At 43.1% G+C, this 11,890-nt stretch overlaps 2 protein-coding genes across 4 annotated transcripts in view; one reads left to right on the top strand and one right to left on the bottom strand.

Moving 5' to 3' along the window:
• The window catches only part of slc4a1ap (solute carrier family 4 member 1 adaptor protein), a 10,825-nt gene extending 8,804 nt beyond the window's left edge, over positions 1-2,021 (bottom strand). Inside the window, exon 1 of one of the 2 annotated variants that reach the window (XR_015089270.1) lies at positions 1,144-2,021. Coding sequence is in view for 1 of the 2 variants with exons in the window: in XM_086049164.1 (XP_085905290.1) it covers positions 1,144-1,974 (831 nt within the window). In the remaining variant the exon portion in view is untranslated. The remainder of the gene's footprint in view (positions 1-1,143) is intronic. The other variant, XM_086049164.1, reaches the window with a different exon arrangement.
• A 257-nt stretch (positions 2,022-2,278) lies between these two features.
• Positions 2,279-11,431, top strand: supt7l (SPT7 like, STAGA complex subunit gamma). 2 transcript variants are annotated; one of them, XM_086050647.1, is made up of 6 exons: positions 2,279-2,583; positions 6,122-6,580; positions 7,949-8,273; positions 9,786-9,817; positions 9,905-10,023; positions 10,439-11,431. In XM_086050647.1, exons 2-6 carry the CDS (start codon positions 6,156-6,158, stop codon positions 10,729-10,731), a joined length of 1,194 nt encoding a protein of 397 aa, XP_085906773.1. In that variant the 5' UTR covers positions 2,279-2,583; positions 6,122-6,155; the 3' UTR covers positions 10,732-11,431. The 2 variants fall into 2 exon arrangements, with proteins under 2 accessions (XP_085906773.1, XP_085906771.1); XM_086050645.1 differs by having other exon boundaries at positions 2,283-2,583; positions 9,786-10,023.
• Positions 11,432-11,890: the final 459 nt, after the last annotated feature.

Here is an 11,890-nt window from a genome sequence, read left to right on the forward strand (position 1 = left end):
ACAATACAATACAACACAACTCCATTAACAGGAAGTGACTGCAGGTGGAGGAGATCAACAGGCGAGGGCGCTATGCACTAGGTTAAGCACTTGGCGTTGTATTGACAAACTGGAGTGGCATCGGGCAGTGAAACGAAGATAAGTACTGCTTATGTTCTCTTGGTTCTGTTCCGTTTTAATCAGCAAAGTAGCCATCATGTTAATATCTAATTTTTCAACATAGATAGGTGAGGCTTATATAAAGGTGCAGTTTATATATCATTTTTCATTCTTTTTTTAAAAATAGAGTGGATGTGTCTTATATAAAAGTGTAGCTTACAGTCCAGAAAATATGGTAATCATTCAGCAGTGTAGTTTTGATCCGAACCCAAACAATATAGCATGTATTGGCAGAATCATTGTACTGTACAGCAAACAACGTCCAGACCAGGGGTCACCAGCCTTTTTGAAACTGAGAGCCACATACTGATTAGTACGAAGGCCAACCAGTTTCATACACACTTCTGAAATAACAATTTTGCTCAAATTACTTTTAATCATAATGTTAATTTCCACCCATCCATTTTTTATTGCAAGCACAGCCAGCCAACACACAAACTCTACAAATGAAGGCCAGAGCCGAGATTTGAACCCCAAACCTCAGATCCGTGAGGAAGATGTGTAACCACTCCTCAACCCGTGCCAGCATCCCACTCAAGAGCTTAGCAGTGAGTAAGAGTTGAAAACAGCATCTTATGTAGGCAGCAACATGGACGAGTGGTTAGCACGTCAGATTTTTAGCTCCAGCCTTCGGTTTTCTGAAGGTACTCAGATTTCCTCCTACATTACAAAACATGTTAGGGGTTAATTAAAGACTCAGTTGTCCGTAGTTGTCCGTACTGTCCGTGTGAGGTCTGAGTGATTGTTGTTTGTCTACCTGTGGCTGGCTGTTGACTAGTCTACGGTGTGCTCAAAATTAGATGCGATAGGACAATAATGAGGACAAGTGGTACAGAAAAATGGATGGATGGATAACAACTCATATGGTGTCGGATATATATATATACACTGTTTAGATTATGCAAGTCTTGTCCCTCCATCTGTTTTGGTGGTTAACGTGATGTCATTAAAATAGAAATAGTACGAAGAAAAACGATGTCATACCTGTAGGATGAATAGCCTCGTGCTGCCGCCGAACTTAAGGACATGTCCAACACGGAGTCTGATGAACGTCTTGGGAGGAATTTTGTTCTTGTTAACGACAGTGCCGTGTGTGCTGTCCAAGTCCTGGATGTAGAAACCTCGTTCCTCGCCGACAGACTCCCCTTCGCCGGGCTGCTGGCGGTACTGGATGACAGCATGGTACCTGGAGATGGACGGGTGTTCCAGAGAGACGTCACACACCGGCAAACGTCCAACCACAAAGTAACCTCGATGCGCGAGGGGCACCTTGTCCACTATGGTGCCGTTTTTCAGAATTTCAAGAGCATAGAGGTCTTCCGGAGCAGGGCCACCCCACTTGGGCTCTGTGTATGGGAGAGGAGGGAACTTGCCAGCAGATACCTTGGACGGGAGCACCCTGTGTTTAGATTCTGTTTTCACGTTTAGTGGCGCAGCGTCGCTGTGCTCATCGCCATTTGTATTCTTCCCAGGGCCAGTCTCCGACGTTTCCTTATCGTTCGCTGGAGCAACAAATGGCTCACAATTAGTGTCCTCAACTTGTGCTTCGTTGTTTTCTTTCTCGGGTCTCCTCTCGGCTTCGGGTGTGGATGGAGCAGCAGCGTTCAAGCTGCGTTTGCTGGTGAGAGAAGGCGCAGCGAACGCAGTTGGTTTTTTAAAAAGGTCCACAGTTTCCCGGGCGGCTCCTGGTATTTCTTTCTTTTCGGGTTGTGTGTCATTCTCTGCGTTCGAACAGTCGTCCGTTTTCAGCGCTGAGTTGGTCTCTTTTTCATCCGCGTTTATCATGCTCACGTCTAGCTGTTCGGAGGCGTCCATGTTTGTTTGGTGCGCCGGTCAAAGCAGTCCGGGTCCTGTCCTGTTTTCACATAAACGGAAAAAATAATCAAACATAAAATCTAACCAAAAAAAAAATTATCACTATAATTGCATTTCAAAGATCATACACTATATATACATATACATATGTATATATATATATATATATATATATATATATATATATATATATATAGAGAGAGAGAGAGAGAGAGAGAGAGAGAGAGAGAGAGAGAGAGAGAGAGAGAGAGAGATAGTCCTAGTGTATAGTATTTGCCGTAGTAACCAAAGATGGCCGACCTTCTGCGCATGCGCGACTCATGACGTGCAGCGGCTCGTGTATTGACAGTAGTATGCGCATGCGCGAGGAATTGGACGGAAGGAGAGACAGAAAATGCGTGTGCTCTGGTGTGAACAGGAGAGAACAGGGACAAGCGAGAGAATATTAAGTGCAGTATAAGAAGCAAGGGGAAAAAGTGTGTCAAATAAACTGGGACAGTAGTGCGACACTTGTCTCCCTGTGGCGTGTGTTGATGGGCTGCTCCACCTTTTCGACGACGGCAGCGATCCCGGAGGCAACAAAGATCTCCCCTACGTCTCACGACTACGGTTAAGTGACAATAACGAATACGATAATTGGTTGCCTGTATTAATATACATACACTAGCAAACAATTCTTTTGTTGAAAGGGTGAGGCCCCATTGCTGTAGTTACTTTAGTAAAACATTTGTGTTTATTTAATCTGCATGGACGTAGCAAAGTTGTCTCGCAAAGTTGCATTGAAAATCTTCGCGTTTCTAAACTCAGTGGAAGACCACATTTGATGGCTTTCGATTTGTATTTATACCAAGTAGAAAGAAATGTATATTTTATTACGCTACGAGACAATTGGCAACAATAACAAATCATGCGTTGTCCTAATTGTTGCTGTAAAGGCAGCGACGGAGCCGTCTTTCGCTGTTTTTTTACAACATTTTTTTTTAATGCAGGTTGGTCTACAGCAGGCATGTCCAACACCGGTGTTCTGCCAAATTGTCCTACCCCGTCGAAACTTCCTACCGAAGGCTGATTTAACAGCCTGCTCTGCCAAAATGTCCTACCCTTTGCGAAATTTCCTACCGAAGTCTAATTTGACAGCCAAAATACTATCGTGTGTTTTCAGCTTGTTTTGTTTAGATGCAGACTGGTAAGTAGAACTTAGAAAAATCCCTTAAAGGTCAGGGTGCAAGCATTGAAAGCTTTTCTGTAGCACTCTGGAACCCCCTTTACAATGCATAATTAAAATGTGATTAGGTCGTTGGTAGACAGCAGTTTAATCACTAAATACAAATCAGAATGTGTCGTCTGCCGTTTGAATCTCGCGCCCCCTCATCTTCGGCTTTTTCCGGAGATCTGACGTCACAGTAGCCGGAGGAATTCAGTGACTACTAATCATGAATGTCTAATAACGCCCGCTTCTGTCGGCTCGTGTGTTTCAAAATCCTCTCATTCCAAAACATCGCTCGCCATTGAATGTGCTGTGTTTGTAGCGCTTGGAAATTGTACAGTCTATGTTGTAGCGAGCGGTTTAGCTATATCTACGTCACTTATGGTGGCTAGAGCCACGATTCCTCGACCTTCCATGAGGTTCGGAAACACTCGGAATGAGTAAGTAAAACCTATTTTCCAGAGCTGGGCAGTCCGTCCCTGGGCCGGACCGGTCGGACCCTCCGGCCCAGCCGGATGCCAATTTTTGGGCCGGGGGGGGCGTAGGGTGACAAATTAAAAAAAAAATGGCTGGACTAAGCATGGCCGGAAGTGGATTTTAGTCCGGCCCACTAATCGGCCCTCATGCGTTTGACGTGGTCGCGAGGCGGCCAAATTTCATCTCAGCCTACTTAGTGAAAGGCTTCTTTTTAGGCTTCTTTCTACTCCCGCGTCGGAGCGAGCGACAACTGACGCATTGATTCACGTGACCGACGCATTGTGCTGTTGACGACAGGTCTGCGACACATGCCACGCACCCATCAGGAATTGTTGCTGCTGTGATCGGTCCATTATGTCACATATTGCGATGACATACATACAGTTTCCCACACAGAGAGGAGAGAGAGGATGCAGCACGCAGCTTGTTGCTGCTGCAAAAGCAAACTAGTTTGTCAATAAAATTAAATGCATAATCTAGTCATCTCGGTCCCTTTATGGTTGTAGCACGTATTTTCTAATCGATCTGTGGTTGACATCTTTCAGGCAGTGACTTGTATGTATTATAAAACCTATTACCAATGAGAATATGAATTTGAACTGACTGAAAAATGTTTGCACCCTGACCTTTAAGAAAATACTTACACAGAGGTGAAACCAGGTAGTACGTCCTGACAATTGAGTGTAGTATACATACACTGCGTGATGAATGAGATCAACAGATCAACACTATGCTCAACAGCTACTACAAGAAAACACAATGCTTAAAAGCTAGGATGAAAAACACACACCTAAAGTATTTTTGAGGCAATGAAAAAGTCAAATCATACTAAATAACGAAAATAGTAAGTACTCACCGCTTTTAACCGAACATACAACAGGTAGGAGAAAAGTTTAAAAAAAACAAAAAAAACACTTAGCGGCGGTGTGCGCATGCGTGCGCAAGCGTACTCGGCATTGGTAGGACGTCTCGATGGGTAGGGAGGAATTTCAGAACATCGGTCCTCAATGTCCTGCCTGTTTTCCATCTCTCCCTCCTTGCAACACACCTGATTCAAATGATCAGAACTGAAGAACCATGATAACGATCCTGATCATTTGAATCAGGTAAGAGATTCAAAACAGGCAGGACAGCAGCCCTTGAGGACCAAATTTGGACACCCCTGGTCGACAGAAAGAGCCACCTGAAGGTTGTTATTAGAAATGAGGGAAAACTTTCTTTTCTGTACAGAATGTTTACCCCCTTAAATCTTAATATTGTTCATAGCTACAAAATTCTGCTCTCTCAAATCATCAGCGTGAACAATATATGTATACATTTGAGTGTCAGTCAGAATTTGTACAGTGTAAGTGTATAGTTGGGAAGCACCATATTATGATGTCTATTTATGAGGGGTTGCCAAGGGGTGAACAATTCCCAGTACATGAGAAGTGAAACTAAGGAATTTTAGAAATACTGTTTTGCAAATTGGAGACTTTAAATGGTAATTTGAATGAATTAATTGGGAATTGACAGTAATTTAGTCGAAGGTATCGCCTTCAAGCATGAATATGAACATTTTGTTTTGTCATGAGCAGTCTTCTGCAGTATCCAAAATGGCTTTTTTGGCCACATGCAACGGCATTACAGTACCTTAATTGCTCCATTTATGTTTCACTTAACTTGACTGATGGCATATGTGAAGCTCTCTCACAACTAACATTTTGGCTAGAAACACAACGCAAAATATCGGCCAAGTGACGACTTGTAATTGCTTCACTCGTAAATCAAGGTACCTCTGTGTGCATTAAAAATTAAGGTAGTAGTCAGGGTTATGCTAAAATATATTTTCCCCAATTAAATTTCAGTTTCCTCTTAGGGCTGCGACTAACAATTGTTTTAATAGTCAGTTAATGTGTTGAATATTTTGTTGATTCATTTTTGAATTGGGTTAAAAAAAAAAGTTACAATTTCGATTCCTGTATTCAAAAACAGGACACTATTTCAAATTGCAGAAAATACACAAACATAAATTACCGGAAATTACGATTCAGTTGCTGGTTTGGTGTGTAACATGTCAGAAAATGGGGAAAAAAATGTTAATAATTGTTTTCCAAAGTAATAGCAAATGTTTTATTTTATTCAATACAAAGATACTCATTCTGCTTACATTTACTTTTGAGAGGCTGAAATTCAGAGGATTTGGACAATTTTAAATTGAACAAGGTCTCTAAATAATAGATTATCAAAATTATCGATTGTGATAATTGATTAGTTAGCAATTAATCCATTAACCGTTGCACTTCTATTTCTTACTAAGATTCAACCTTCAGTTTTGTAAACTTACAATTTATTCCCATAGATATCAGATAATTCCCTTGGAAAGTTTCGAACTTTGAAAATGTGCAGCTCTACTAAAGTCAGTCAGTATTTGGCAACTTCTAACACTCTCGCTCTCTCTTTTTGTTTTCTTTCCCTTTTTAGTATCCCAGTAGTATTTCGTCTGTGATCGCTCATCATGATGCGCTACTGGGGCGAGATCCCTGGGCCTGCAGGGGCTCCCGCCAGTCGCAGCTCTTTCGATTTGCTCCAGCGTGAGTTTCGATCAGTGGAGATGCAGGATCCTCCGCTGCATCAGCCGTCGGCCCAGCGTCCGCGTCCCACCACGATGCTGGATGTGCCGTCGGAGCCTTGCAGTCTCACCATTCACACGGTGCAGCTTTGCCAGCACGCCCGCCGCCTCCGTGGCCTTTTGGCGGTAGCTCAGGGTCAGAGCTCCACGTCTTCCGACGTTGGTGGCAGGCTGGAGGATGTTGAAACAAACCTGCCGCTGCGACCGCCCACCCCACCCGCCATGCCTGATGACTTGCTACCACTTGACTGCAAAGATCCTTGGCAACCCTTTCAGCTTCGCCACAGTGACCCTGAAAGCGACTTTTATAAGTAAGTTCATCTGTTTTTGTGAACAAGCAAAAGTTGCCGTCAACATATTGTAATTCAGTACTGAAACTGGTACTTAACTGGTAGGAGATTTTTCAAGAAGATCAAATGAAGTTAATCTGTCAAGGGTATAGTGCTTTCTAAATTTGATTTAATTAAACTCAAACTGCTTCATGTTTGTCTTCCACATTGCTAGGGTTGGGCATCGTTTGAATTTGGGTGATTCCGATTTCTCGATTCGTTTCCGGTTCTTTTTTTTTTTCTTTTTTTTTTGTGTGGGGGGGGGGGGCAATATTTGTGTCACATATGCAGCTGCCGCCTTTGTCATACTGGCTTCCTGTGGCAGAAAGTAGTGACACAGGCATAGCCATTATTATTACTTTAACTTGCAGTGCTTTCCTATGAATATCTGCACCAGCTTAATGTGACTTACAAACGCAGACACTCACATGCACGCACTCACTTCCTATTCCCTATCAGTGTTATCAGCTACCTAATTTCAAGTGGTTAAGCCTTTCTCTGGAGCCATGGGGTTGACGCAGTAAATTAGTGGTTAGTTGGGAGTTAGCCTGCGAGCTAACCATTAGAGGGGGAAGGCAGAATTTATTTATATAGCACATGTAATACACAAAGTAAAATTGCTGTAAATTCAAGTGGTTAACACTTCATGCATGTGTAGAGAGATAGAGTGAGCAGAGCTCACTTGTGTGTGTGTGTATAACGTTCATGGGCTGCGGCTATCAGAGCCCAAATAACGCAGTTTTTAATTGATCACATATCGGCCGTCGAATTAATAAAAAAAGTCAGATGCCGCTAATCGCCAAAATGACAATTATCGGCCCAGATAATCGGCCCGGCCGATAATCGGTCTTTCTCTAGAGAGTGACCATGCGTGTGCAAGCACACTATTAGTAGGACGAGTCGAAAGGAATAGCAGACACCATAAATAAATGGAAAAATATACAGATATTCCATGTGATCGGTATCGGTATCAGCCAATCTCACTCATGCATAGTCAGTATCGTGTCATAAAACCCTGATCGGAACATCCCTACTTTTGACCTTTGTCAAACATCCACCCCGCTAGCATTATCCTGTAGTCTTCGTTAATGTCAGTGCACTTGCTGCTCGCCAGCGCACACTACTGGACTGGTGCTTTGTTTGTTTTGGGTCGCTTCTCAAGGGCACCTCAACGGTAAACAGTAAACAGACTGACATCTCTCCAACAACAAGTATACGTTTTCATTCGTCCGTAGTGACATTTGAATTGTGACCCCCTGGTTGTAAAGGTCAAGTCCTTACAGGCCACTGGTTAAGAAAAGTCTTTGGTGCCTCTTCAATTCTCTACTAATTGGATTCTCCCATTACCAGGGGTAGAGGGGAGCCAGTCACAGAGCTGAGTTGGCCCTCCTGCAGACAGCTCCTTTATCAGTCAGTGGCCACCATCTTGGCCCACGCAGGCTTCGAGACAGCCCAGGAGAGTGTGCTAGAAACTCTCACCGACCTGGTTCACGAGCACTACCTACGCCTGACCCGCCTCCTGCGGGTAGCTGTGGACAAGGAGGCCCGACTGGGGGCCAGTCCCTTCCCTGACGTGATGGAGCAAGTTTTCCATGAAGTGGGCATCGGCAGTGTGCTTGCCCTGCAGCGCTTCTGGCAAGTGCGCATCAAGGATTATCACAGCTACATGTTACAGGTGAGGGAAGAAACGTTTTAAAGTTGGCCACAGGCTCAAGTAACTCAAGAGTCAGAATAGTTAGTGAGATCATGTAAACATGAGTAGGATTTGTTTTTTTTTAAATCGTTTAATTTCCAGAGTTCAATGCAGGACGACTAGCCTAAACACAGCATTCTGATTAATATTGCGTTTGTGAAATATTAGAAATCCATCCGTTTTTAGCTAGCTCAGGGGGCGGCCATTTTGTCACTTCTGTCGACTGAAGATGACATCGAAGTTGCTCAGGGCTCAGAGCACGACCAATCATGGCTTAGCTTCTGAAAACAGGTGAGCCGTGATTGGTTGTTATCTGAGCAACTTTGATGTCATCTTCAGTTGACAGAAGTGACGAAATGGCCGCCCCCTGAGATGTCTAAAAGTGGGTGCATTTTGCTGCTTAACTTAAATTCTACAAACTCAATATTAATCAGAATGCCGTATTTCAACTCGTGGGCCTGCATCGAACATATTCTTTAAAAAAAATGTTTGGGTTGACTTTCTCTTCAATCAAAATGCATTCATTACTGTTGAATATGCATTTTATTTTACCATTCAAAGCTGTTCCCTGGTCCCAGGTGTTTGAATAAAATTTATATGCAGAGAAAAGTGGACAATCCTTCCAAGGGCAGCACTTCAACATCAAGCTGCCGAATCACACTTTTCAAATGGGATCCATGCATGTGGTGCATGCAGGTGACAGCCTCTGTTAACACAAATATCGACCGGCCCATCTTGACAACTTTGTCAAGCATTTGACTATGTGCTGGTTATCAGAAGCTAATGCTGTTAGCTAATGCTAATCTGCGATGGCGCTTCCATGTCATCCAGTGGCTAGACTTAGGTTGGCGCTTGGAAATGGTGGATCTTTGGCCAGATGCCACAAAGGGTGGAGAAACTCAGTGCAGGGGCAGTTACTCTATAAATCAGTTACATCACAGCAGGAAAATAATAGTCACGATTGTTATTAGGTGGTTCTAAAATGCAGGCCAAGCAGGGCTGTGACATCACTGTTATCTGATTGGCAAATAGATGTAGGTGTTTCGTAAGCAATGGGGCAAGGAACTTTGCTGCACATGCCCATTTCCTGGTTTAAGCCTCAGGTTGTGTTCATTTCAAGTTAGACAATTTTGTGTTCCCGGTCAGAAATGACCGTTCCACTAAGAGTCACCATAGCAACTGAATTCTTACATATTACCAAAACTTGTAGTGGTTGATATTTTACTTAGGTTTTTATGAGTAATACAGTCAACAGTTTTTGTCATTTTTTTCTGCTACAATTCTGAATTTTTGTGATATTTTGATGAAAGCACATCACAGGCACGTTATCAAAATCGTGAGACTAAATAAATAACGTCTCATTTGATATCCATTTTAATTCGAACCGTATAATAACCTCCTGGAGCTGTGGACAATGGAGGCCCTGTTTTTTGTATTTCCCTGTTGTCATTTTTAACTGCTGATAAGGACTGAAAATGGGTTGTGCCCTTCCAGGTCAGTAATGATCTGTCAGAAGAATACGAAAGGTTGGTGAATCCTGAAAAGGCTCTGGAGGACTCAAAGCCCCCCAAGATCAAGGAGGAGCCCATGAGTGACATTTCCTTCCCTGTTAGTGAGGAGCCGGAGGCCGACCTAGCGTCTGGGGACCAAGCCTTGCCCATGGGGGTCCTAGGGGCTCATGGTGAGAGGCTGTCCGCAGGCCTGGAAGCCGACCATTCTCCTCACACCTCAAGTGAGTCCTGTTTTTATTCACATATGCCACGTAGAATTTAAGTTTTGTTTTGGAGCGTAAGGTCCTCAGAAGAAAAGCCTCAGAGGCAAATGCACAACTGGAACTGGAACATCGTTGTTACATGACTTTGTCCTCCTTAATTGTTCTCCTTTTACTTAGCTCAACGTACTGCATTCTGTGGATTCAACATTTCTCTTTGCACTTGTTTGTGATTTCAACAGTATGCGTTTTGTTTATACTTAATTAAAATAAACAGTGTAGAAGAATAAACAAGCAAATGCATGAATAAATAAATAAATGTTGTACCTGAAAGAAGGTCATGGAAATTTTGATTTGTGAATTGTTAGTTGTCACGGGTGCTTTGTGCTTATGCCTTGGGCTGAATTTCAACCGTTTTCTCCTTGGTTATTTCAAGGTGGCGGTGTGGCCAACAACTCCCCCTTGTGGCCACAGGTAAAAGTAGAACCACACGATGGTGAGGAAGGCCAGGGTCCTTCGCATCATCCTCATCATCATCACCACCTGGGTGGAGATGTGTTTGAGGAGGGGGACCCCATGTCGACAATGAGCGACTCGGGGGGTGCCATGGCCTCCTCTCCCGCTGGCGCGGCATCAGATGGCAGCTATGCCTCACATTCGCCGGACTCACTGATGAGCACTTCACCAGTCTTCAACCAGAGGCCCAAGAAACGAGCGAAGAAGATGTGAGCTCGTGACGTATGGTGAAGGAGAGACGCTGGACTCGCCAAACACGATATGTTGACTTCAATTTTGAATGAAATTGTTTAAGGAAGAAAAACATACGTGATTGTTTTTTGTTTTTTTTCTGAAGTATTTTCTGGGCATACATTCATAAATATGCATATTATGTATTGATCCATTTTGTATACCACTTGTCATCATTAGGGTCATAGTTAGCTGGAGTCAACTGACTTTGAGAAGAGATTAGGTACAATGCGGACTAGTCGCCAGTCAGTTGCAGGAAATTACACAATCTTATGGAAGCCCATTCCCGCAAGTAAAAAAAAAAAAAAAGTTTTTAATTGCAGAAAGAGAGGGTTCTTAATTGTACTGTGTCCGCTAATAATGTTTGATATAGACGGCATCTGAAGAGACGGAAGGTATACCCACCTAGCGTGCGTACAACACTTTGCTTCATCGTAATGGGCTATATCGCATAAAGGCCTATAAAACCACAACTCACACCATTTTAACACACGTCGTCAAATACGAGTACACAATAATACTTTCATAAAGTCAACTTTTACATGCCCTTTGAGTGCGACTTTCAGTAGCTCAAACGGAGATTGCCTGTGGAATGGGGCTTGCACGTGAAAGCCGGTGGGGCTAAAAACATTTTTTTTTTTTCCTGGCCGGAATGGGCTTCTTCCAAGGTAATAAAGAAAAATGTATTTTTTTTTTTTTTTTTTTTTACTGGCGGGAATGGGCTTCTACCAAAGAAATGTTTTTCTTTTTCTTTTTTTTTTTTACTGGTAGATTTTTGGGGCGGCGGGATTGGGCTTCCATACAATCTAATAACATACAATACACAAAAACTCCACTTTTTGCAGAGTTAACATTAAAGTGAAGGTCAACCCCAATAAAGTCTTAACAAAAATATGCTCTGTGAGCTTCCACTAGTCAAAACACAGCATTTTGATTAATATTGCGTTTGTGGAATATGAGTTAAACAACAAAATCCACCCGTTTTTAGTCATCTCAGCGGGGCGGCCATTTTGCCACTTTCTGCCGACTGAAAATGATATCACAGTTACTCAGGGCTCAGGTAACGACCAATCACGACTCACCCGTTTTCTGAAGCTGAGCCATGATTGGTCGTTATCTGAGCACTGCGCAAACGTGATGT

Source organism: Filicampus tigris, chromosome 13 (genome assembly GCF_054856515.1).
Source record: "Filicampus tigris isolate MCC_2025a chromosome 13, RoL_Ftig_1.0, whole genome shotgun sequence".
Taxonomy (NCBI): Eukaryota; Metazoa; Chordata; class Actinopteri; order Syngnathiformes; family Syngnathidae; genus Filicampus; species Filicampus tigris.

Excerpts from the sequence above, each read along its gene's own strand:
- supt7l (XM_086050645.1), top strand. The coding sequence starts at position 6,156 with ATGATGCGCTACTGGGGCGAGATCCCTGGGCCTGCAGGGGCTCCCGCC. Across the intron at positions 8,274-9,785 it reads ATCACAGCTACATGTTACAG|GTCAGTAATGATCTGTCAGA; the intron begins GTGAGGGAAGAA and ends GTGCCCTTCCAG. Across the intron at positions 10,024-10,438 it reads CCATTCTCCTCACACCTCAA|GTGGCGGTGTGGCCAACAAC; the intron begins GTGAGTCCTGTT and ends GGTTATTTCAAG.